This window comes from Lissotriton vulgaris, chromosome 4_1, assembly GCF_964263255.1.
Source record: "Lissotriton vulgaris chromosome 4_1, aLisVul1.2, whole genome shotgun sequence".
In the NCBI taxonomy this organism is placed as follows: Eukaryota; Metazoa; Chordata; class Amphibia; order Caudata; family Salamandridae; genus Lissotriton; species Lissotriton vulgaris.
The window spans coordinates 698,199,864-698,227,046 of NC_141691.1; the positions used below are offsets into that span (position 1 = coordinate 698,199,864).

The 27,183-nt window shown below is 47.9% G+C and overlaps 2 protein-coding genes across 3 annotated transcripts in view; one reads left to right on the forward strand and one right to left on the reverse strand.

The window, feature by feature from the left end:
• Nucleotides 1-25,549, reverse strand: part of PAK1IP1 (PAK1 interacting protein 1) — a 193,325-nt gene extending 167,776 nt beyond the window's left edge. The window contains exons 1-2 of one of the 2 annotated variants that reach the window (XM_086964991.1): nucleotides 25,418-25,549; nucleotides 24,869-24,976 (exon numbers count right to left, since the gene is read on the reverse strand). In XM_086964991.1, the coding sequence (XP_086821117.1) occupies nucleotides 24,869-24,949 (81 nt within the window). In that variant the 5' untranslated portion in view covers nucleotides 24,950-24,976; nucleotides 25,418-25,549. Of the gene's footprint in view, nucleotides 1-24,868; nucleotides 25,289-25,417 lie in introns of those variants that run through there. The other variant, XM_086964990.1, reaches the window with a different exon arrangement.
• A 23-nt stretch (nucleotides 25,550-25,572) lies between these two features.
• Nucleotides 25,573-27,183, forward strand: part of C4_1H6orf52 (chromosome 4_1 C6orf52 homolog) — a 328,083-nt gene continuing 326,472 nt past the window's right edge. The window contains exon 1 of the mRNA XM_086964993.1: nucleotides 25,573-25,748. Coding sequence (XP_086821119.1) covers nucleotides 25,725-25,748 — 24 coding nt within the window. The 5' untranslated portion in view covers nucleotides 25,573-25,724. The remainder of the gene's footprint in view (nucleotides 25,749-27,183) is intronic.

Consider the following 27,183-nt stretch of genomic DNA (forward strand, 5'->3'; position numbering starts at 1 on the left):
CCTGCTGCCATAAACAAGAGAATCTCATAAAAAACGGTCACACAAACTGCCAAAAACGAAGGAAAAACGGTCATACATACTGCCAGTAGGGAGTCAATTACAGACAAACGGAGAAAGGAAAAGAGGTAACAAAATTCAAGTTCTCCTACCGTGAGTAGAGTGCATAGTGTAATTTCCGTTTGCCTGTGTTTACTGTAGGATTGTCTCCGTGCTGACCTGCTCTTCACCGTGGCATTTGCTTTAATGATGACGTTGTAGAACCTCTGTGTGACTCGGTGGAGGAGTGTTCTCTGTCCAGCGTCATTGCAGTGTATGGAAGAAAGCTGGGTGCATCATCGCGCTTTGTCGCACAACGTAATACGTCATTGCGTGACGTAAAGCACCCATTTTGTGTTCACCGTTTACCTTTACTTCCATGGCAACAGAGTTACGGGAGCATAATGCAATGTAATAGACTGGTTTTCGGGAGTTATGTTTCAAAGCAATTCCTCGTGTCTGTGAAAGGAGACCAAGACTCATTTTCGTGAGACAGCGCATGTTCCTAGATGCAAATTTTGAGCTTTCAAAGGCAAGAATGTGCTGTGTTCCAAGGCTCATGCCGAAAGTTTAAGTAAGCGAGCGTAGTCATATTTTGTTTTATATTTCTGACTTTCTTCATGAAATGTATATGTTGAAATGTTCCAGTGCGGTTGGACTGCTGCAATTTAGTCTCACACATTCCGAAGGTTTTTCTCATGTTGTCATATCCACTGCTAGTGTTTAGTCCAATCGTACGAATAATCTTTCACTCAACATCATTAAACACAGCAGTTTTGTGCACTCGTGGGTGTATTCGAAGACAGTTTTTGGTGTGTATTCCTTCGCATCAGTGCCATCTTGTGGACTTTAGTATTTTTGTTTGGCTTGTTTTATTAAAACTAGGATCAGCACAGAGAACTTAAGTACATTATAATGTAGTTTTGTGAGAGACAGAAAACTTAAGGACTGATTACCAATAACTAACGTGCACGGATCCTTCAGTGGGCCAAACAGCAGGACAAAATTAATCCACAACTGAGCTGAAGAAAAGAGGGGACAGAGATAAAGGTAACAGGACTGGACAAAGGTTGTTCTACATACAGAGTATGGACTATGGTTATGCAAGAGGAGACATGGTCAGCCTGGAATAAGGAGTGGAACGTCCTAGTATCAAGATGGACAGTAAGTTCAACAACGGGGACAAATGTCCCATGACCAAGTCTGGGCGGAAAGTTAAAAAAATGTGGGGCAAAGGTCCCAGGATGAAGTCTGGACAGAAAGTCCCCAGCGGGGGTGGGGGGGGGGGGGACAAAGGTCCCAGGTGAGAGTCTGGACAGAAAGTCCGCAATGGGGACAAAGGTCCCAGAGTTTGGACAGTATGTTCACAACGGAGGCTAAGTCGGAAAGCCTGAATTTGGGAAAAAGGTTCCAGGATCAACACCGAGGATGGACAGTGGTCCAGATTGCGTCTAAGCTAGTCACATCTAAGACTATGTATCCATCTTTTGAAGTGAAAGCTTCAAGGAAAAATGAAACTTTACATCGCTTGTGATACTGCACTTAGTAATCTTCAGGAGTACCTACGTTTGGAATCTTCAGAGTTGTCTAAGAATGTGGTATCTATAAAGCACAAAGGCGTATGTTGAACTGTCTATCTTCAACTCAGAGCGTAAAGTGTTGATGGACGGAAACAGATTTGAGGGAGTTGACAGTCTCTTCCTGTTTTGCTGGTCAAAGACGGATTAGAGAGAGTGGACTATCTTTTCTTGCTTTGTCAATCTAAGGGGAGTAGGTAGTGGTGATGCCTATTAGTTGTTTTAAGTGTTGTGTCTCACCTCACACTTCACTTTTACACTCTTTGCCCCAAAATGCTCTTTTGCCTTCATAAACTAAAATTTGTTCAAGTCGTCTTAGACCTCCTATCTGTCTTTAATAGTATTGTTGCTGTCTCTTATACTGTAAGCTCCATTTTTATGTTTGTTTCATTTCTTTTCTGTAAAGGAGGAAGATGTGTTGTATATTGATTCTTAATGTAATATGGCGGACAGTAGTCATAAGTCCTTCCTTGGTGTCTTTACCTTCTCAGCCTCCCAAAATACCTGTGAGTGTTCTAACTTGTATGAGAGTGTTCTACTTGTGTCAGTTGATGGTCTGGTCAGCTGGCGAGGTTTTGTACTCAGCTGTGTCCTATAATATATCTACATGTAATCAACTAGAAGTATCCTGTCGTCTATCACCATTCTATTTACAACAGGATTCTAGGTAAGCCACCAGAACGGAATTATGTGAGCCTGTTTTTTCGGTATACTGTGCCTGGTCAGTGATTGGATGTGTTGCAGTCATTCGCTCAGGGATAAAACTGCAGGAGGGTGACACCGTAATTACCCAAGTGCACGGCAAACTGAATAAACTCTCATATTTACATAACAGACACTGCTATTAGCAGCTGAAGGGGAATCAGTATACGTGTTCAGAGAAAGAAAAAAGGCAAACTGCAGTTTAGATACACCACAAAAAAAGAGGCTGAACCCGTCGAGCTGTGTCACTGTAAACAAACTACCTCCGTCCACACTCTTCTTTTAAAACAGGTAAAATAAACATATGGTCAAGTAAAACAAACTGAAAGTATTGAATGTATGGACAGAGTTTAAAATGACCACTAACAAGACATATGTGATACAAGAGAAAAAATGCGAGGACAAGGATGAGGTATTAGAGAGACTGTTTACCTGCTGCACAGGCACCAAATGTACCATTACAGATGGGTCGGCAGGGAAATGCACCTCTAGTACCCATTCCAAATATACCAATTCTTCCAACCTCACCATATGTTACAATACCGGCTGCACAGGCACAAGATGTGTGATTACTGTAACCTCAAAGGAGGGAGCATGGGGATAGGTATATAAATCTGTTTGGATTTAGATAGAAGACCCTCACTCACCAACCTGGTTGGTGACATGCTTCATTATTGGGCCCCACCGGTGTGCTTCGACGCCAGAGTTACTCTGGAGCTGGGTTTTTTTGTGTTGTGAAAGGTGAAGGGTGACAGTGTGATTTTCTTAAAAATGTCTAGATTGTGTCACAACATTTTTTATTGGGTGGCCAATCAGACATATTAAAAACAAGGTGTGGGAAGGGAGCCAAATAAATTGTTTGCCTACTTCCTCTTAAGTGGGGTCAACATGTTTCTGCAATTATGGTGTAAATTACCTGGCATTCGTCAGGACCATGAAGGTTGAACCTCGGCGGTATGGGCGCGCTAAGACCCACCCTAACATGAAGGCGTGAAAGTGAAAAAAAAGAGGGTAAAAAGTGCCAGTCGGAAAAATGGATGGTTAACCTCTGATTTAGAGAAACCTATTGCACTTTCGATGTGAGAAATCCTCACACCATGGGTCTCGGGAGGGAGGTGATGTCGAAAGTGGCACACTGCCCGCGTCACCAGGCACCCGCTCTGTACCTGCGTGTATCCTTCAGAAACCGTCTGGTTCCGGCAGGCTTGCTTGGAGGCTAGGAGTTCTGGGGTGAACCAGCTGGCCCTCTTGCTGGTGTCTCTATGTGAGGGTTTCTTCAGCGGGGTGAGGGTGTTGGCGCAGTCCTCGATCCAACGACTGAGGCTGTGGGCAGCTTCATCGGCGTTGGAGGGTTTGCTGGGTGGGCTGAGAGCGAGGTTTGCGGTAGTTGGTCTACGGTGATTTTGCTCCAGCAGCGGCGGGGGATCGGTTGGGTGTGGTGGTGGGTTTCTGAAGACTAAGTGGATGCAGCGGTGGTCGGTCCAGAGGAGTTCGGGGGTGTGGCTGATGGAGACGTACGGGCTGGATACTTATACCCCAAAATCCTTTGTCCTCCAGGGCAGAGGGGTCTTTGCCTAGTCCAAACCAGTTCTGGAGCACTCTGTTTACATGACTCCTTTCCTTTCACAGTGCAGGGCAGAAACATCAGACACCCCACAGGAGGTGGAGCCAGCATTGTGGAGGGAAGGCACAGTCCTATTAAGGTCCCAGGTGAAACTCCGCCCTTCCATCTAGATGTACTCTATGCACCACTAGGCTGACTCACCCTGCCTCCTGGAATCCCCCAGCCCTGTCACTCAAACTCCAGACAAGGAATACACAACCTAGCAGAGGCAGGCTTGAATAGTTAGACCAGAAAATAGTGGTATTTTCAAACACAGAATGTTAAAACCAATTTCTCTAAAAGATGTATTTTCAGGCATACTATTTTGTTTTTTTAACTCTTTATTACAGACTGTACAGGAGAGTTTCCAGTGTGTCAGATCAATTATACATCACAGTCTTATTTTCTTTTTTTTGGACTTTACATACTAGTCGTCTGATTATATTCAATAATATCACATTTCAATCATATAACATCCTCACTGGATGAAAGAGAGTTATAACATCACTCCAATATCCATCAATGACAGTTTCCATCTCTACAAATGTATCATATACTTTGTCAATAGCAGAATCAGGATTCTACATCCAACCCTACCCTCCTAACCCTCCTACCCTCAACAGTCTACCCACCTCTGACCCACTCACTCCTGGTCGCTTCGTACTAAATTCCAGTATGTTCACTAGGGCTAGTAATAAATACCGATATTCTTGAAGCTGCAGGGGAAAAAGAAAACCTGTTCTTCCTCTCATGGGAGGGAGGGAAAAGCAAGGCGTCTTAGCAGGCATCTCTCACGGCCCCCAACCGACTATTGTGAGCTTTCTACATTAAGCATGCCATCATCCAATCCTTCCAAATTCAGTATCATCACATCCCAGTCCATCGCTATAGGTTGTTTCCTATGACCTCTCTCTTCCTCTCGTCTTAAGGCCGCCCCTTCAACTTTGCCCCACTGCAACAGTTCTGATCGCCATGTATTAACACTTGGGGACCTTGGGGATATCCATCTCATCATTATGCATCTAATCATTAAAAGCATGGCCAGGTCAATAAGTTGCAGTTTAACCTTCCAAGCCTTTGACCTCTGTCACATCCCCACCAAACAGTACAAGGGTTCCAACGGGACAGGTAATGGTGTTATCGTATGAAGGATCTTACATAATTCTTCCCAATAGGTCCCTAACCGTGGGCAGGACCACAACATATGAATAAAATCAGCCTCTTTGCCTTGGCAGCTGGGACATCAATGGGGGGAGTCTGGGAATATACAGTGGATTCTCTTAGGTGTGAGGTATGCCCCGTGAAGTACCATTGTTTGAATATACCTAAATTTAGCATTACGTGATACTCTCTTAGGGTGTTCTAGTATTAACTGCCACGTTTTATCCGTTCGTTCTAAACCAGAATCCTGAGCCCAGGACGCTCTGAGTGCCGTGAGCGGGATTGCCGCGTGCTCCCTAATCCATGTATAGAGCCAATGAACTAGGTGTCCCCCCTCGCCCATATGGTACATCAAGTATACCAGTTCATGTTGTGTAGGTTTCAATCGTAAGCGTGCCCACTTGCTCCTGATATAATGGGAGGTCACGGCGTGCAATAAATACGTGCGTGGGGGGGGGCTCCTGTAACCTGCATGAAGGAGTCGAAGTTCAGCTTTGCCTCATCGCCGAAAAAGGAACCCACCTCGTCTATCCCGTAGTCCGTCCAAGTCCGTAGTGCAGTGCGTGTAAGAGTACCCTGTGGTGTCGGAATACCTAGTAATGGGATGTTCATCGCATAGGGAGGTACTGAGGATGTATAGGATAAGGCTTTTTTCCAGCACATTAGTGCCGTGTGCAGAAGGGGAGGGCAGTTCGGGGGTATCCGGGCCTTTGGTAATAACAGAGCATGAATTTCCCCACAGTCAATGCGCTCTTTCGTGTAGGCAATCTTCTGAAGATTCTTACCGGCAACCCAATACGACAGCCACTGTAGCTGGCTGGCATAAAAATAATCCTTTGAGATCCGGTACGCGCAGTCCCCCCAGTTTGGTTCCCAGCTGGAGCTTATGCAAACTAATGAGTCTCCGACCAGCGCCCCAGATAAGGGTAATCAGCAGGGTGTTAATGGAATTAAAAATGTGTTGGGGTAAAGCTACAGGTATATTTACAAAATAATACAGTAGGTGGGGAAGCATTATCATTAGATATGGCAACTCTGCCCATTACAGACAGCGGCAGTGTCGTCCAGAAGCCCACGCTGCCACGGAGTCGTGCAATGGCACTTTTAATGTTCCCACCAATTTGATCAGCCGGTTTCCTGTAAATTTTTATGCCCAGATACTTAACCTCATGCACGCTAGCGGAATTCCGCTCGCACGCTGAGATTTTTTTAAATCGCATGTTACGTGACGAGCTGGGCTCGTCATCAGCGTGCGAGGAGGCTACGCCATGACGAGCCCAGCTCGTCATCAGCGTGGAAGGGGTTAAATGAGTCCGGGGCTACAGGTATCGGACATGTTCCAAATCGGATATGAGAGGGTTGTATGTCTGCTTTAAAGAAGAATCCCACAGATTTCCCCGGATTCACCGCCAGGCCAGACACTCTTTCAAATCTCTGAAAAAGATCAAAGATCTCCGTGTGGTCAGCTTCTAGATCTCGGAAATACAGCATGATGTTGTCTGCATAAATAAATATCAAGTGTTGTGATCCATCTACCGGAATGCCCTTCTGGACGAAGGCACTACGTAGTGCCAGCGCCAGTGGTTCCAATGCCAGAACGAATTAGATCGGGGATAGGGGGCAGCCCTGCCGAGTGTTTCTATGTATTGTGTATCTTTCGGAGACATATCGGCCTGTACGGGCCCTCACGGTGGGGTCAGTGTATAACAGGCGTATCCAGCGCAGAAAAACGTCCGGGAACCCAAAACGTTTCAGCGATTCAAACATGAATGACCAGGCCAGGGAGTCAAACGCCTGCTTCAGGTCAAGCGCTATACAGCCTGCTCGCGGCAGGTCCGGGTGCGAGGCAGACATCAGGGCATGCAGCATGCGCGTATTTAAGGAAGTACTACCGCCCGGGAGGAAACCACATTGATCTGGATGTATAAGTGTATTGAGGTGGGACTGGATACGAACTGCCAACGCTTTACTAAGGATCTTGTATTCTGTCGTGAGCAGAGAGAGAGGCCTATATTTCGTCAAGTCCTGTGTGTCTCTGCCCGGTTTCAGAATAGAAGTAACCAATGTCTGCATGATGGATTCCGGCAACCACCCCTCATCAAACGCCGTTTTGTACACTTTCTTCAATACCAGTACTAAAATATCGGAGTACGTCGAATAAAATTCTACTGGTGACCCATCCATACCTGCGATTAAGGCTTTTAATCGCAGCGCGTATCTCATGCTGCGTGATAGGCTTCTGAAGTGTCTTTTGCGTGTCCTCCGATAATACCGGAAAAGGGAGATCAGCAAGAAATTCCGTAATAAGCGGCGTATCGTCACGATCCACAGGTGCATAAAGGCCGCTCAGATGGGCATGAAACGCCTGATTGATCTCTATTTGCGTACAGACCAAGGTACCCTGCAGGTCGCGTACCTGGGTTATAGTCGGCGGGTCTGGCTGGTCCCGCACTATCCTAGCCAACAATGTACTGGACTTGTCCGCCTCTGTATGTTGGCGACGCAGATATTCTTTATAATCAATCAGTCGCAGTGTTTCTAAAACTTCTGCATGGTCGATGTATCCCTCCTGTAGGTTTCCCCTCTTCTCCGGGTCAAGGCCTGCCTCTTGCTCCAGAATCTTCTACCTATCTTCAACATTGTACAGTTTCTTATGTATCTCCTGCCGACCTCCCACCAATTTCCCTATCGCTGCCCCTCTGAGCACAACTTTCATAGCATCCCAAACCATCAGGTTCGAAGAAGCGGAATCCCAATTAAATCTAAAGTAATCCGTGAGTGCCACAGAGAGCGATTCACGAAATGGGGGATCCTCTAAGAGAGGGGTTGCGCCTCCATGTAGGCACCGGGGTCGGCACCCTGCCCCACTGAAGCGTGATAGTAAGGGGTTGATGATCGGAGAACGTCTTAGCCAAATACTCTAATTTCTCCACTGTGTTAATAATCGAGCTTGAGAAAAGGAATCGGTCGATTCTAGTGTGTAAAGTATGTATGGGAGAGTAGAACGAATATTCTTTATGGGTGGGGTATAACTCCCTCCATGCATCCACTAACCTCCATCCTACAACCCAAGAAGCATGACGGCCGGAAGCTAATGGCCGTAGGAGGAGTCCCGTTGTTGTGTGCGCGCGCACCCCTCTAGTGATGTTCTCTTCACAGTAGGTTTGGTGGTGTTGACGATGTAGGCGGACCGATAGCAGCATTTCAGTCCCTTGGTTTCTTCATGCAGAGCATCTTCTACCCAACCCTGCCGGTATTTAAAAGCGGAGTAAGAGCAGTGGCAACACAGTAAGACCGGGACAGTGACCGGGACCAGGACTGAGATTGCAGCAGCAGGCACGCACAGAGGTGTAGAGTTGAGTCTGGGCCAGCGAGGTGAGAAAGGCATTTTATTTCTCTAATGGTGTGTTTAAACGCACCTTACTCTGTGTTCCTGCCCACCAGGAAAACCACGGAGCTGCCGGGTTGCAGATTACTTACAGCTGCTAGGGAGTGGAAGAGGGTTAGCTCATGTGTGTCAGTTAGCGTTTTTGGTAGGACGAGTCAAGGAGACCTGACCCAGCATAAAACAACACACACAGGCATATTAACAATTACTACTGCAGCTGCCCTATCCTTCCCCCACGGTACCAATTTACTACATGATATCGGTATCAGGATAGGAGTAGGGGAAGAGAGTGAGCGCAGGGGTAGGAGCTGTGTATTGCCATCTGCATTATTAAAGGAGAGCCACACAAATGTTAATTGCTGCAGCCCAAATATCTTTGAAGGGAGCTTAAACAGCCCGGTGTGCATGGATAACAGGGTAGAGGTGGAGGAGGCTGAAGTGGTGGAGCGGGTTAAATCTGCAGATAACCCGATTAAAACTAAAGCGGATGCTGAAACGGTTAAAATAGAAGCCTCATCTAGAGCTAAAGTTGGACGATATACACTTCGGAATAGAGCCCTGGTTGACATCTCTGAACTACCTGAAGCAGCCAAGAGAGTACCACAGGTGGTGGAAGTGAAAGGGAAGGGGAAGGGAGCTATTAGACATACAAAGCAGAGGTGTGATGCACAAGAGTCTCCCCGAGAACCTTTAGATTCCCCTGAAGAGAGAAAGCGGAAGAACAGAAAGCAGAGAAAGGCCGGTTCCGCAATTAATTTAAAAATAACCCCGTCTTTAAAATCCTACTATAAAATTTGTGGCACTACCTCTACATCCTCTTCTCTACCACTTTCCTCTACCAAGCGGGAGATGGATGCTAAAGGGCCTTCAGATTCACCACTCCATTGGCCCCTTCTACAGCCCTCAACGCATCAATGATTTTGACTACCTCCAGTGCCTTAACAGAAGTAGATACTAATAAAGCCTTGGACCAGGGGCTCCCAGTGACATTAAATCCCACAGCCACCATCTCCAATACAATTATTACTCCTGGTACTTCCAGTATTGATTGTTCCAAAAGCACTACGCATGTGATAGCGGAGACCTCTCCGCTTAGTCCATTAGAGGAGTATGTAGAAGTTCATCCTTCCATTGAGTTCTCAATTAGCTTCTCAGCCCTTGAACTGAGGGACTTTGAAACGGATATAGAGAACCAGCCCTGCACGTTTGGTGAACCCGGTACTGTGGCTAAGATGGGAGCTAGACCCAAGGATTTTACGAGCCGAAGGAATGAACTACATGGGGAAAGTTCCAAGACTCAAGCTCCTGAGGTCCATCCTGAACCTTCAAGTCTGGCGCATGTCTCGGATGATAACCCCGGATCACTGGCTGACATTTTATTATGTATACGAGACGATATAGGAAGGAGATGTGATGATATCGGGAGGAGATTCTCTACATCAGAAGCTAACCAGGAGGCGATTCGAGCTTCCTGCGACCTTTTGCCTCAGAAAGTGGAGGCAGTCTCTAAAAGAACCGAGATGCCAAAAATTAAAGAGAGTATAAACTCCTCCTACACAATGGTTAAAAAATTGACCCAGCAAAATCAAGAGTTATATGATGATAGAGAGGTTGGAAAATCACTCTAGAAAAAATAATCTAAAGCTTTTGAATGTCCCAGAAGATATCGAGGGGAGCGATATAAAAAGTTTTGTGGTATCTCTCCTGAGGACACTAATCTCATCCGCAGAGGAAGAGATAGATTTAACAAGCATTAGAAATGCAATAGGTCTCGCAGCATTAGAGTTAGTGCTTTTAGAATTGTTTATATATTTTTTGTTGTAAATCTTTAGCATTTTATTTTTTTGTAGGCAATGCAAAAGATTTACAAATCAAAAAAGCAAAAAGCAAATGTAAAAGCTTTAACTAAAAATCCTGCGAGACCTATTGCACTGTGTGAGGGTGAGGTGTTGAGGGTGAGTGAGGGTGGGGGTGAGTGAGAAGTTGAGTGTGAGTGAGGTGTTGAGGGTGAGTGAGGTGTTGAGGGTGAGTTTGAGTGAGAGTGAGTGAGGGTGAGGGTGAGAGAGTGTTATTGTGAGTTAGGGTGAGGTGTTGAGGGTGGATGAGGGTGAGGTGTTGAGGATGAGTGAGGATGAGTGAGGGTGAGTGAGGGTGAGTGAGGGTGAGTGAGGGTGAGTGAGGGTGAGTGAGGGTGAGTGAGGGTGAGTGAGGGTGAGTGAGGGTGAGTGAGGGTGAGTGAGGGTGAGTCAGGTGTTGAGGGTGAGTGAGGTGCTGAGGGTGAGTGAGGAGTTGAGGGTGATTGATGTTTAGGGTAACTGAGGGTGAGGGTGGATGAGGTGTTGAGGGTGAGGTGTTGAGGGTGAGGTGTTGAGGGTGAGGTGTTGAGGGTGAGGTGTTGAGGGTGAGGTGTTGAGGGTGAGGTGTTGAGGGTGAGGTGTTGAGGGTGAGGTGTTGAGGGTGAGGTGTTGAGGGTGAGGTGTTGAGGGTGAGGTGTTGAGGGTGAGGTGTTGAGGGTGAGGTGTTGAGGGTGAGGTGTTGAGGGTGAGGTGTTGAGGGTGAGGTGTTGAGGGTGAGGTGTTGAGGGTGAGGTGTTGAGGGTGAGGTGTTGAGGGTGAGGTGTTGAGGGTGAGGTGTTGAGGGTGAGGTGTTGAGGGTGAGGTGTTGAGGGTGAGGTGTTGAGGGTGATTGAGTGTGAGTGAGTGAGGGTGAGGTGTTGAGGGTGAGTGAGTGAGGGTGAGGTGTTGAGTGAGTGAAGTTGAGGTGTTGAGGGTGAGGATTTGAGGGTGAGGGTGTGAGGTGTTGAGGGTGAGTGTTTAAGGGTGATGGCGAGTGATGTTGAGGGGGTGATGTGTTGAGGGTGTTAGGGTGAGGTGTTGAGGGTGCGTTATTGAGCGTGAGGCTGAGGTGTAGAGTGTGAGTGAGAGTAAGAGTGAGGGCGATTGAGTGTTTTAGTGTTAGTGTGGGCGAGGTATTGAGGGTGAGTGAGGGGAAGGGTGATTGTGGTATTGAGAGTTAGTGAGGCTGAGGTGTTGAGTGTTAGTGATGGTGAGGTGTTGAGACCTATTGTGCACTGCACAGTGTGGGTGAGTGGCGGCTTGCGTGGGTGAGTGGCGGCTTGCGTGGGTGAGTGAGTGGCGGCTTGCGTGGGTGAGTGAGTGGCGGCTTGCGTGGGTGAGTGGCGTTGCGTGGATGAGTGGCGGCTTGCGTGGATGAGTGGCGTTGCGTGGATGAGTGGCGTTGCGTGGATGAGTGGGGTTGCGTGGATGAGTGGGGTTGCGTGGATGAGTGGGGTTGCGTGGATGAGTGGGGTTGCGTGGATGAGTGGGGTTGCGTGGGTGAGTGGGGTTGCGTGGGTGAGTGGGGTTGCGTGGGTGAGTGGGGTTGCGTGGGTGAGTGGGGTTGCGTGGGTGAGTGGGGTTGCGTGGGTGAGTGGGGTTGCGTGGGTGAGTGGGGTTGCGTGGGTGAGTGGGGTTGCGTGGGTGAGTGGGGTTGCGTGGGTGAGTGGCGTTGCGTGGGTGAGTGGCGTTGCGTGGGTGAGTGGCGTTGCGTGGGTGAGTGGCGTTGCGTGGGTGAGTGGCGTTGCGTGGGTGAGTGGCGTTGCGTGGGTGAGTGGCGTTGCGTGGGTGAGTGGCGTTGCGTGGGTGAGTGGCGTTGCGTGGGTGAGTGGCGTTGCGTGGGTGAGTGGCGTTGCGTGGGTGAGTGGGGTTGCGTGGATGAGTGGGGTTGCGTGGGTGAGTGGGGTTGCGTGGGTGAGTGGGGTTGCGTGGGTGAGTGGGGTTGCGTGGGTGAGTGGGGTTGCGTGGGTGAGTGGGGTTGCGTGGGTGAGTGGGGTTGCGTGGGTGAGTGGGGTTGCGTGGGTGAGTGGGGTTGCGTGGGTGAGTGGGGTTGCGTGGGTGAGTGGGGTTGCGTGGGTGAGTGGCGTTGCGTGGGTGAGTGGCGTTGCGTGGGTGAGTGGCGTTGCGTGGGTGAGTGGCGTTGCGTGGGTGAGTGGCGTTGCGTGGGTGAGTGGCGTTGCGTGGGTGAGTGGCGTTGCGTGGATGAGTGGCGTTGCGTGGATGAGTGGCGTTGCGTGGGTGAGTGGCGTTGCGTGGATGAGTGGCGTTGCGTGGATGAGTGGCGTTGCGTGGGTGAGTGGCGTTGCGTGGGTGAGTGGCGTTGCGTGGGTGAGTGGCGTTGCGTGGGTGAGTGGCGTTGCGTGGGTGAGTGGCGTTGCGTGGGTGAGTGAGTGGCGTTGCGTGGATTTGGCTTTGAATTTTTCCCCATGCTCTGAATACACCTTAAATGCTGGCTTAAAATAAAATCAGCAGCCTTCTAAATACTGAGATGTGTCCTGTTTGTAAGCACACAGTTTTTTTGCAGGTCTACCGAGCAAATTTAACCTTCTGGAGTTAAACTGATAGCCCAGGATAACAGTGTTGTCCCCGAAGTATTAGGTCGGGCTAGAGCTTTAAGGAGAGAGGGAGGGAGAGAGAGAATGAGAGTGAATATATGAGAGAGAGAGAGAGCGAGAATGAATGAATTTGTGTTTTTAATGTTGAGGTGCGGTTAGGTCACTCTGCTGTACTCTTTCTGCATTTGGAGTGTGGGAATGACATTTCTGTATTTCCGTTAATAGAAACACGCTCAAGTCGTAGACCTCTTGAATTTCAGTGGCTGTTTGTTATTTTGTACTAGAACACACTTTGTTGCAGTCTGCTGGCTTATTACACACTTTGGCCGTTCAAAGGATTGGAAAGCACTATACTGCAGTAATGTAATACAATTGACGTAATTCATTTAACATCGCTGGCTTGTGAGCACTTTCCACCTTCACCCTCTTGCCGGTGGCCTGCTCGGGTGGCGTGCAGTACAGGAAGAAACAGTTGGCGAAGCAGCTGCCAGCTCACGACTAGGACCCCTCGAAATGCCACGAGTTGTCCCCCGGCGAGGTGAAGCAAATGGAGCAGTTTGTGAGCAAGTACAAGCACGACGTGCTGGGAGTGGGGGATGTCAAGCTCCCAACCGAGGTGGAGGCCCAAGCAGCGGGGAGGGGGAGGAGAATTGCGACACGGCGGGCAGGGGAGGGGGCCGAGAGGGGAGAGCTGGTGATGAAATCAGTGCACAAGGTAGACTAACACAGGGGTGGGGGGCAACACAGGGGCGGCAAGAGAAGCACATGATGAAAGGAAGAAGGCAGAGTGTGAGGAGTGATAGCAGCACGGTGTAGGGGAGAAAAGCTCATGACAGAACAGTAAGCATGGGGAGAAGGACACAAGAGTGAACCACAGAGGGCAGCAGAGGGGGGCATGTGAGGTGAGCATAGGAGGATGAGAGATGAAAAGGACACGCGCTTCAGTGTAGTCACAGCAAAGGATCCCACACGAGCGCGTCTTGCAGGCCACAATACAAAGTTAGAACGAAACATCAGGATGTCAGTGTATTTCACGCAATGCCTGCACGTTGTATCAGTCAGGGGGTGTGTTTCGTCTTACCTTCCTATCCACTCGGGGATCACGTCTGCACGCACCACGACACAGAGAACAGGAATAAAGGACAAAGAGAACAATGACGAGAAAGAGGCTAAGAAGGCGGCAAACAGAGAAAGACAATGGAAAGGAAAAGGTAGGAGACACAGAAAAGAGGGGAAGACACATGAAGCACGAGTAAGAGATAGAGACAAGGTGGGACATGACTGCGCTGCCCTGGTGCGTAGTCCAGCTGTGTGCAGACAGACACTAAGTCACTGCCACGGCAAGATCCTGCGACACCGTGGGTGGATCTAGATGGGCATCGTCCCTCCCACTGGCGAAGGCCTGGGATGTGTGTGTGGCATGATGGCGGGGCGGGAGGGGGGGGGGATATCAAAGAGCCATCCTTAGGCGGCACTGCGAGGGCCCCCACCGAACAGGGGCTTCACCGCCAGACAAGCACGTAGAGGCCGGCATCCAGGGCTCTCCCTGCTACTGCCAAACAACCAGCCTGCAAGGCCCAGCAAGACTGAAATAGAACCGGGGGAGGAGCCCGCTATAAATAGACGGAGCATGCTCGGGGAATAAGGATTGTTCATGCAAACAGGCAGCGAGAGAGAGGGAGAGTCTGTGTGTGTGTGCGTGTGTGTGTGTGTGAGAGAGAGAGTGTGAGACACAGGCGAGAACGGTAGAGACGAGCGGGGTAGGTAAGAGGCGAGACAGAGAGAAGAGAAAGGCATCGGAGAGAGGCCCTTCCAGAAGGAGAGAAGAGGAGGAAGAGATTCCGACCGGGTAGAGATGGGAAAAGGGTAAAATAAACAAACAAGAACGTTGCTCACAAGCAGAAGATATGGAAATGTGTGCCAGGGGACTGCTTAAATAAGATGCTTTGTATGTGTAAATGTATGTGCTGTTTCGAAATGGAATCAAACGTGGACAGAAGGAAATGAGTGTGTACACAGCTCCAACAAGCCGGAGGGAAGAGAGGGGAGGGGGGAGGAGAAATGCGACACGGCGGGAAGGGGAGGGGGCGGAGCGGGTCAAATCAACAAACAAGCCGGAGGGAAGAGAGGGGAGGGGGGAGGAGAAATGCGACACGGCGGGAAGGGGAGGGGGCGGAACAGGGGAGGGGGCGGAACGGGGGAGGGGGCGGAGAGGGGACATGCACGCGCCCGTGACTTTTAAGGTCAATGCGCATGCGCATAAGCTTAATGCGCATGCGCATTGACCTTAAAAGTCACGGGCACTGCAAGGAATCGCCACGATTCCTTGCAGTGCAGATAAAGTGTGGATAACTCGCAATACTCTCGCCTTGCTCGATGCGCATGCGCATCGACAGGCGAGACCTAAAAATTGATATACAGAGGGTCCATTGTGATCCCTACAGAAGAATCCCTGGAAGAGAGCGCCCTAGGAAAATATTAGTACATTTTCTTACTTACTCCCTTAAAGAGAAAATCCTGTCCATTGCCTTAAAAGCTTGTCAACTGAAAAGTAACCTGACCCCTAATCCGTTTACGTACTCTATCCGGTCGGATATATCCCATCGGACAGCCGTAAAACAATGGGAACTTGGCAAACGGATGGCAATACTAAATCAGTTGGGAGCCAAAACCCAACTGAGATTGCCCGCCTCTCTTCGTATTATGTGGGATAACCACATGTACAATCTTCGTCACCTAGAAGAGGTAGACTCCTTAATTGATAAGATAAAAATGAGGAGAGCGGGAAAAGCAGATACAGAGACTGGAAAAGGAGAAGGAGAAAATCAGGCCAGAGGGGGAGGAGAGCTAGTTATCAAAAAGTGAACTATACACTACTGTGATGCTGTACACGACTAATTAAGAAACTAAATGACTCAGATTAAGGGGTTAGTATTATAATTAGATGCAGACACCTCATTGACTAACACTAAAAATCATTAAAAAAATCACTAAAATCATTATATGTTTTATATACACACACATCGAATGGGGCTCCCCCAAAGGGCTTATGCCCAAGAAGAAAGGGAGGGTTCCCCAGGGAGGGTCAATGGGGTCACAGGGGGTTGAGGGTGGGGGTGGGTGTGGCACGGTTGGGGTAGCAGTGCTTGCGCATTGACCTAAAAGCGCACGGGCACAGCATCAAATCGCCAGTCAGTCGCCAGTCTAGGTAAACCTTATTTAACCCCTATAGTCTCGCTCAATGCGCATGCGCATTGAGAGGCGAGACCTAAAAATGGAATTTGAGATATCTAGACTTGAGAACGCTAGGCTGAACTGCCAATTAGAAGCCCTCCCCTCTATTCTTAAAGAACTAGAACGAATTCGCCTAGACTATCGAGGCAAGCTGGAGGAAAAAGTAAAAGATAAATGGAATGCTCATAAAATGGAGCATTATGAATATGGGGAGAGAGCTAGCGCCATATTAGCTTGGAAGTTAAAATCGGACAGGGTTAAAAATAACATTAAATAGCTTGAAGAAGACGAACTTGGTACCATATCTGGTAAGCATGAAGATATGGAGCGATGCCTGGTTAACCTGTTTTCGGAACTTTATAATGAAGAGGCAGGTCCCGTTGTGGATTGCACCCAAGAGTGGCTTAATAATATAGATCTGCCGAGTTTGACCATTAACAGCAAAGAGCTACTTGAAAGACTAATAACGGAGGAAGAGATAAAATTGCATACTGCTAAAATCAAAAACAACAAGGCAGCAGGGACAGACGCACTTCCAGGGGAAGTCTATAAAATCCTGGATGATGCAATAACATCTAGACTTCTTGAGTTATTTAACTACATTTATATAGGGGGGGAGAATACCCCCGTCCATGGAGGAAGCAACTATCGTCCTTATATTAAAACCCGGTAAGAGCCCACTGAAGGCAGACTCCTATAGGCCAATCTCCCTGCTTAACGCAGATTATAAGATCTTTACAAGCGTTTTGGCAGGGAGATTGGTCAAGGTGATACCACAGGTAATAGTAGAGGAGCAGAAGGGGTTCACTCCGGGCAGATATATACAGGAACAGACTTTACAATTAATCGGCTGTATAGATTTCGCGATAGCAAAGTCAGAACCACTAGCAGTAGCAGCGTACGCCGCCGCCAAGGCGTTTGACAGCGTTAGATGGATCTTCCTCTGGGAACCTCTAAGAGTCATGGGATTAAGCCCACTCTTTATACGATCATTAATTAAATGCTATGACGGCGCATCTGCCAATATCCTTTTAAATGGCAAACTAACATCTAGATTCGAAATAAGGAGAGGCACCTGACAAGGGTGCCCGATTTCACCTTTATTATTTAATATTTATATAGAGCCACTGGCGCAAATGCTCAGGCTAGATCCGCAAATAACTCCCTTTCGGGTGCAAGACCTTAATATTAAGCTCGCTCTATACGCGGACGACCTGTTAATATACACTAACAACCCCACTGAGGTCCTCCCAAAGGTTGAGTACTCCCTAAGTGAGTTCGGAAGATTCTCCGGTTATGCAGTAATAACTCTTAAGACAGAGATAATGAACTGAGGAGTCGATGGCTGGGAAAGACGTGAAGGGCCAGGATTAAATATTTGGGAATCAGTATAGAGCAAGACCTGATAAACATACCCTTGACTAATCTAAATAGAGTGATAAAGGAAATTGACCATCTTTTCCTTAGGTGGAGAAACCTCCAACTTACAATATATGGGCGTGTAAATATAGTTAAGATGGTAATTTTGCCCAAGCCAACATACCTATTTAGCGCTATTCCCCTTGAATTCTCCTCCAAGCTTATCGGGAAAATTCAAAGTAAGATCTGTAGTTTTGTATGGGCTAACAAAACCACCAGACTGTCCTGAAAAAAGCTGAAGAGAAGATTACTTAAGGGGGGGTCTTGCACTACCGGATATTTTCTGCTACTGCCTATCTTTTCAGTTTAAAAACATCCGAAGTCTTTTGACTAGTCCTTGTAATAACAACTGGGGGATGATTTTAAAAACAATGGCAATACAGGAGGGAGGCGGAGAAGGGTTTCTGTACAAATTTGGAGCCATAAGGTTCTTCAAGAAAGTCCGACTGAAGGTCATCCGGGCCGCACTTTATGTATGGCAAAATTTGAAAACTAGATGAGGTGTAAAATACTACTCAGACTTTGCCCCAATCTGGGATTCTCCTGAGCTCCCCGAGTGCTTGAAGGATGGTCTGGCGGTGCCAATAGAACTTGCAGGCATAGGTAGATGGTCAGAACTAATATCTGTAGATGGGGTTTATCCATGGGAGGTCCTGAAAGCAAGAATCGGGGATTCCTTTTCACGGTTTAAATATATACAACTACGCTCATGGTTTGCAGCAGAAAATAACAATATTGGCAGAAACTGGGAAATAGAGCTCAAACTGCAAAATCCCATCCCTTTTAAAAGGAAGTCTGAGTATGGTATAGGTACCCATTAGATAGAGAAGATATAGAACTTCCTCCACCCTACATGGTATGGAGAACATCAGTATTAAAAAATAAGTGCTGCAGAATACTTTCTTCCTTCTATCACAAACCTTTATAAGTTCGTAAAATCTGCCTCCTTAAGGAAAAACCACTTTTACACTCTGAATAGGATTTATTACACCCCTTATAAAGTTGCTAAATTTGTAGACAACCCAACCCCCAGATGCCCTAAATGTGGTATGCTTAAAGCAGACGATCTACATATGTTTTATGAATGTCCCCAACTTATAGGGTACTGGCAGAATGTAGAACAGGCACTATCAGGGATATTTGGAAAAAAGATCAACTTAGACCTAGCACTAGTTATATTTGGTTTAAATTCTTAAGTTGGAAATTCCATGTCTAGAGCACAGATTGGCCTATTTTTAAATCTAATACTGTTGGCCTATAGGGAACTATGCATATTATGGAAAGACCCAGCTGCTCCCCTATATGAGAAGTGGCTTAGGGCCGCACTTTCAACCGCAAGGCTAGATCGTACGGAAGGTAACGTTTGGGCGCCCTTGGTGTGCTGGGGAAAGGCACTAAGGTTGGTTTAAGATCGTCCAAGGTTTACACCAAGCCTCGTACAAAGAAGCAGGCCTGGCGGCCCGTAGTGTATGCAGGAACATGGACCATGGGCGTTTAGGACTAAAGGGGTCTAATGTTACGATTGCAGACGCTTACGGTGGTATGAGGACAATAAAAAATAAAATAAATAAATAAAAAAAACACACAACTCAAGAAGCAAACAGGTCAGTCAGCTTGCTAGCTCCAGCCGCCTGAAGGGGGGTGTGACCTGTCCATATGTAAATCTAGGAGGAACGCATTCCAATCTCCTCCCGGCACCCAGGGTATCCCCGCCCAGTCTGCCAATGCCCCTCCCAATTTGTGGGAAAACTTGTCCTGCTCATAATTAGGCGCAAACGCACTTCCTAATGCTACTAATTTCCCGCCTAATGTACCTTTTACTAAGATGTGCCTGTCTTGATCATCTGACCTTCTCTCTATCTCTACAAATGGGACCCCATGACTTATCCATATGGTGGCTCCTCTGGAGAAAGCCGAGTAAGTCGTGGAGTATATCGTGCTCCTCCATTTCTTCCTCAATTTCTGTGGCCGTAAGATGGGACTCTTGGAAAATGCGATCTGTGTGCGGTGTCAAAAAAGGAATGAGTGAATTCGGTGACGCTTTTGAATTGCCCCCAACCCACGGATGTTCCAGGTGATAAATTGATATATTCCAGCAGCCTCAGTCATGTGTGTCTCCTATTTCGTGTATGAAGGAATGTAGCCCTAGCGTGGCGTCTGCTACAGATAGCGACCAGGAGTACCCCCACCCCACAATCAAACAACACACCCAACCAAACTCGGCGCAGCATCTAAACAGTGCTGGGCCCAACAACATTACGAACAATATATTGTTCCGACTTTTGGTGCATACGCCAATGGGGGGGGGGTGGCTGACCATTAGCACCATCAGGTCATTGTTCGTGTCTAGCTCCGAGCGCTCAACGGCAAATCACCCCGGGGAAGTAAGGATATGTGGCAACAAGTGAGTATGAAATGGAAGGGAGGTTGACAGGAAAACATCACTGGGCCCCTGAAGAGCGGACCCCCATCCAACCCCGCCCACACCCTCATCCAATCTCTGAAAAGCGTACTCAGGATTAACATTCACACCTATCTCCTAATAGGCAGTCACTCCTCAGCATAATATATCAGTAAGACACAATCATGAGGTACATTGCATCAATTAACATCTGACAAAGGATACCACTTATGCCGTCACCATGTTTCCCTCTGAATGCGCTCGCCAATGTCTTCAATTGTCCATGATCTCATCTGCAGCTCTGGGCATGATGGTGGGGAATAAAACAGCACTCTGATCAGATTCAGACTGGATCGTACTATCCTGCGAGTCAGTTCCAATCTTATTTGTGCCGTCACGGAAGGTACCCACAGTCGCCAGCGCTCCCAGTTGGTCTTTCTTCTGTTGTTTCCTCGTCGGGCCTGGACGTCCATTTCTCCTGACAGGTCCAAGAGACTCTCGCACCTCCTGTTCAGGTTCGCCCTCCGGGGTCCGGCTTGATGGTCCCTGCGCAGATTCCTGGCTATCTGCCAATTCCATCACCTCCAGCCATTCTTCCACATCGGAGGGACTCTCAAAAAAGTGTGTCTTTTGCTCATGAATGACCTTCAGTCAGGCAGGGAAGAGGAGAGCTTACTTCAAACCAGCCTTCTGAAGCTTCTTTACTGATTGGTACGACGAACGCTGTTTCTGGACCATGCTGGTATAATCCAGGTATAGGGAAATCCTGTGATTTTTGAAGTGAATCGTTGTCTTCTCCCGAGCCTTCTGTAATAAGATGTCGCAGTTCCTATAATTGAGGATTTTCACTATCAGTGGCCGGGGCGGACGACCGGCCGGGGCCGACCCGATGGGATCCTGTGTGGCCTTTCCACACAGAAATACGGGGAAAGTTCCTTAGTGGCCACGTGGTCACGAAACCATTGCTCCATGAAGTCTGCTGCGCGGTTCCCCTCACATTGTTCCGGCAGACCTATGACGCGTATATTATTACGTCGGTTTCGACCTTCCGCATCTTCCACCTGATCTGTAAGTGAGGTAACCTGTTGTTGGAGTGGTTGTATGGAGGAAGAATGGTCCGCCACTGTCGGCGCTAGATCTGTAAGTGAAAGGCCCTGGTCCTTAACTCTATCCGTCAGCTTATCATGATCCGCTTTCAGGAGGGACAGATTTGTGGTTAGGGCACCCAGCTGTTGCTCCATCGCAGCCCTAGAGTCCCATATTTCTTTCAGGATCAAGTCCAATTTGTCCGCTGATGGTTCCCCACCACTTCAGGCTCCCACAGCCCCAGGTAATGCCCGGCTCTCTCCGACTCCCGATCCAGTTTGCGTCACCTCCTGATCCCCCAGGCCTTCCAGGCCCTTGGCCCCCTTCCGAACCATGGTCTACTTAGAGAGGAGGGGGGGGGGGGGGGGGAGAGAGAAGTAATAGGCAGGGAGACCATACCACCGGTCTCCTCGGGGCAAAGGCAATCCACATTATGTATGCCGCATTCTGAAGTAATCCAAAGCCAGGGCTGCCAGTACTTGGTGTCAAACGGGCTTCCAAAAGACAGAGTGGGCCGTGCAGCTATGGACCGTTGAGGGTAGAAGGGTGACAGTTTGTGGAATCCCACAATAAGGTAAAGTCGTCGTAGCCACAAGAAGTCCGCTCATGCTACCCCGAACACAATGGCTCAAATCAACTAGTTGACCTTGTAGCTCCGAGCCGGAGGGAGCAGCCGCAAGCCGGTACACCAGGATGCATCCACCGTCACTCACTGAGGGGGGGGGGGGCATCCCCAGCGATCGTCAGAGTCTTAAAGGTGGCCTTCACTGCCCTCGTACAGACTTAAGTCATGGGTTGTCCGTCCTCCCCCTCACTGCAAATATCCCCTCGGGGCCTAGGCCTCCTCCCCCGCACAACACAAGGCCTCGGGCACTCCCCCCTCTGGGCCGTGGTCCGACGGTCAGCCTGTCTCCTACAATAGGTACATTTTCCGCCCAGCACAGGAGGCGGACTCTGGGGGAGGGCGATCCGCGACCAAGGGCCATTCCACACCACCTCTACGCAAAACTCACCACCTCCGCACAAGCCGTCGGTCCAGTGCCCTCGGATGACTGACGGCGGCCAAGATTCGATCGTTCTCGGGCTGGGACCAGGCCTCTGTAGCCGGCGCAGCCTCCCGGCTCCTCATAGGCTCAGTATCAGGGTGAATGAGGCGTGTTCCCAGTCGTGCAGGAATACGTGTATAGGGGAACAGTAGCCGGCAGAAATCTCTGATCCTCAGTTCCAGCAGTGAGAATGACAACGGCAGCCTCCACGGCCCGATTACAGTCAGGCAGGCCGCCTCTCCCCTCACTTCCGCCCGCACTTGAGGTCCCGGCTCGTCCCCTCACAAGGCTGCAGCAGGCCGCACTTCGTCTGCTCCGATTCTCCAGACACTTGCGAGCAAACCAGAGCAGTGGCCTCTCCCAGGAGTATCTGCACCACTTCCGACACCTGTAGGTACGTCTGGGCCCCCTCTGAAGCCCAGCAACAGGATCTAATCCCCGGGTGAAGCCGGATCACTATCGGCAGCTGACCGCCATCATGGCTGGCTAGCCACGCTCCCCCGTTTCAGACATACTAAACTCGAATTTCCACCTAGTTCCCTGTGTCAGTTAGGATTCTAAGATGTAATAATGTAACTGCCCATTCTGGTCTATGGGGAATGGGTAGCCTTGCGGAAAATCGAAAATGGCTGCAATTCAACATTTGGACATGCCATACGCATCAGGGCTTGCTGGTCCTACCTTATACTTACAATGCACCCTGCCCTTGGGCATACCATAAGGGTGTCTGACATGAAGAAAAGGGAAGGTTTAGGGACTGGTAAGAGGGTGCACGTGCCCAGTCAACATGGCAGTACCAGACTGAACACAGTCTCTGCAATGGCAGACCTGAGGCACTTTTACAGGCTGCTTCTGTGGGTGGCACAACCAGTGCTGCAAGCCCACCAGCTGCATTTGGTTTACACGCCCTGGGCACACTCAGTGCACTGTACTAGGGTCTAACCAGTAAACCAAGTCAGCCAATCATGGAGTCACTAATCCATACATCAATTTACAATGGGGAGAGCATATGCACTTTAGCACTGATCAGCAGTGGTAAAGTGCCTAGAGTCATAAAACAGCCAACAACAGGTCAGAAAAAATATAGGAGGAAGGCAAAAAGTTAAGGGATGGCCCTGCAAAGAGGGCCTAGTCCAACAGGGGCATATACTGGAGGAAGCTGACCGCAAATCAGTACGAGAGACAGAGAGATCGTCTAAAGCACTGTGAACGGTGCCGAAGACCTTGCGCATTGCATTGTTTTTGCATAACAAACTGCCTGATTGTTGTATTACGCATTGCATTACTTTGGCATTACAAACTGCTGGATTGTTGCATAACGAACTGCATTATTTTTACATTGCAAAGTGCTGGATTGTTGCATAACGAACTGCATTATTTTAACATTGCAAAGTGCCTGATTATTGCATTTCGAACTGCATAGCATTGTATTAGGATGGCATTGAATCATCTACAATTGCTCAATAATACCGCCAGAATCTACAAGGGCTGGCTTAATAATCGGCCAGGAAGAATATTACAAATACGCACATGTCGGATTTTATCATGTGGTTGCATCGTATAACTTTTTATATAAACATATACTTGTTTTTCTGTGAAACTCGTGAGTCCTTTTGTGGTATCATCATTGGGTCACTGGGAGCGTGGTCGCAAATACTTTACACATTTGGCTTGAAGATAAGCCTGGCTGCTCGTGCCAAGTTACTGAGGGGGTGAGCAGGGGCTGAGAAAGTGTCCTTCCTTTCCCTGACTTAGAAGCAAGGGTCCTTACTTGGCATAAGGTACCTACCTCAGCCAACCAGGGAACCGCGGTTCTAATAACGACCCTGAGGTCTTTTCTGGAATCTAGGGGCCAGGGTAGATAATCTTCCACCTCCTCTCTATTTACACATAATTTTCTGTAGCACCAAGGCTACTTAGCTATTAATAGTTTGACATTGAGCTTACATTGTTGATTTATCCCCACAAGGCATTCTGACAATATGAAGGCATTTAAAGGCAAGATAAAAAGATAATAAAGTTACTCTCTGTCATTGGTAGCCACTGAAGCAGCTTTAACGCTTGAGAAAAATTCAGCTTTTGAGATGCCTGTGGTCAATGATGGTGCTCAACATCTCACTATTCCCCAATACACCAACCAGGAATCAAATCACTGACCCCTACAGTTATACACACATCTGAAGTGAGTACGTTAATCCACTGACCTTCCCTACCAGAAAATGCATTCCCATATAACAGTTAAACTTACATTATGTTTTTGTATTTCAAGGGTATGCATTACATGTAAGTGAAAGACCAATCGCGTACCTGATCCTGCCTCCACTGTACTCAGGATCACCGTTTCCATACATGTGTATGAAATTCCACCGCTGATTGAGTGTCAAAAGCTTAACGCCCACACTCTGCTCTCGAACAGTGCTTGTTTTAACTCAAGAAAACATTTAAGCTTTTCTTTCTCGTCCATACTCCAATCCAAGCCCAATCAGTTAATACTTATGGAGCGAGGGGTGTATAAACTGCCCGAGAAAACATGTTAGCATTGAACAACACTAAGACAGATGCCCAATAAAGGATACATTTACAACAGATGCGCATAAACACACATCACCATGACCCGCAACAAATACACAAGCACCTCTGAGAAACGTCCCACATACATAAAGATTTACAAACATACTAAAAGACCAGAGTATGCCGAACGAACAGGTCGGCGGTAGTCAAACAGGAACAGGCGAGCTCAACACTATAGACGCTTAGGTCATAGCCAAACATTAGAAACAAAATGACTATGCCAACACAATTTATTTTGCAAACACATGCTGTACCTGCCCGGGAAGCTTCTCCACCCGGTAGCCGAAGAGGATCTGCTCATAACAGCCACCTAGGAGCCGTACACGCCGCTCCATGGTCCGAAAACTTTGGGCAACTGAAGGCTGGAGAGAGAGAGAAACGCACACGTGAGAGTCAGTTGGCACAGCTGAGACTGTGCCTCCTGCAGCACGAGTAGGAGACATCTTGGAAGGGAGGCAGATAAAGAAAATTAGAGCGATGCCACATAATTATATTCCTCTTTCCAGAAATGTCTTAATGATGTGTACATCATGATGACTTATGTACCGAAATTTGTGAAATGTTACATTCATCTATCCGGCTATAATACGTAGTTGTTCAATTAGTCGGCGATATGTAAAGACGGGTCTTAGTCAGGGTTCCGAACCTACCCACATTCTTAACAAGAATACTACAACACAACACGATAATAAACAGCCACTACGGAAAGCTTTAAAATGAATACAATTAACCCCAAAACACCAGTCTTTCAATGTTCTTTGTGCTAGCAAATTGGATAAAACAAATTTCTAAAGGGTGAATGCCTTTCGTTTTATTTGTCGTCGGTATAGGAGGCTTAAAGAATCAGTCCACTTTCTCTACCCATAGCCGGAACCAGTCGCACTATTTTCTATTTCCCTGTAGTTTCCATTTCAAGCCGCCAGCTGATTAAATAGAGTAGTTCCGTGTATGTATGTATGTATGAGATACGTTAGTCCTTTCTTTGTGAAGATGCCGTTCACCTAGTCCTCTTTCTATTTTTAACCCTAATGAGCTGCGCCGAACCTGCGTTCGAGGACAAGGTTCGTGGGCAGGAGAGCTTTGGCCTGTTTCCACAGTAGGAGAAGCAATATGGGAAGCATCTGGATGGGAGATGTGAGTGCTTGTGGTGGTTTGCATTGCTCGGAATGTGTAGCGCGCGTTTAACATGTTCAGCGCGCTGTGTGTATTTTGATTTTGTTATCATCTAAAGTTCCTCTCCACGCGCGTAGGAACGTCAACGTTCAGTGAGCTGTTGGGATTCGAGCTGTCTGGACGTGCAGAGTTGCGGGCTTGTTGTACTGTGAATAAAGAAGCTTTATTGGAAATCATCCTGTTCTTCGGGCACCCTTTATTCAACATAGTGCTGCTGCTTGGAACTTCTGACCTCCTTACCCAGGACATAGCTGCCAAGGTTTCAGATTGCTTATGTGGGACATTTTCATCGTAATTATGAGTGACATTCAATGACCATGAGTGACATTTTCTCGCGAGCAAAATCAAGAAATGAAGAGATGGGAAACATATAAATATCAACAATCACAACCATTTGAGCAATGAAAAACTCTAACGAGATCCTAAAACTGCTTTAAAGCACCAGAAATTAATGGGCACTAACTTGGAAATATGAGTGATTCATGTTCTTTCGTGAAAACTGTCACTAAACAAAACTATAATCTTGCTCCAGTCAGAACTCCATTATTCACAAGAGTGATTTTGTCATTTTCATTAGTGCACGAAAACTCTTGGACACCCAAAGAATTCAGCCCCAGAATTGTCACACACGGAGTGTGATGGTCAGTAGTTGGTTGCCACTATCATTGGCAGCATAGCAGGGGCAATGTGTAGTGCAAACTGCTGTTGTCTCCTGACAAAATCGCTTTGTTATTTTCACGTTGCGTGATGGGAACGTGATGACGGAGGAAAAGTATCTCTGCCACTGCGAGATCGGCTGCAAAAGTCTCTAATGCTCCTACGCTGCGTGAAGATGTCAGACGTGGCGCTGGGTCAAACGTCGTCTCTAATGCTCATGCGTGAGCTCTTGCGCGGACGCTGGAAACCAAAGAATGCTCACGAGTCCACAAGATTCGCTCTTGCGCGGACGCTGGAAACAAAAGAATGCTCACGAGTCCACAAGATTCGAAGTTGGCAATTTTCAAATAATGCCACAAAAAGTAAGTAAATTTACTTCAATTTTCCTGCTTTAAAAGAAATCAAATTACCGCTTCCCAAAATATTCCAGTGGTTCTGCGCTGTTCCGTGGTAATCCTGAGGGCGCAAACCGAGTCTCACTACGGAGGTAGAATTCAGGAAAAAAAAAAAAAATGAAGTCTTGTTTCTCTGATGCAGGTAACGAATCCCACCCTCGTCGCCAGTGTAGGGAAGTCAAATAATCACGCAGGAGAAGAAATGAAGATGGACGAGGGTTTATTTAGATGCTCTCGTCTTAAGTCTCAAGCTCATAATGCCCATAACAGTTCACAGCATTTTACTCCCCACATTCCACATATTCAAAAGACCACACAGTATCCCAATGCACGAGCTTGTCACA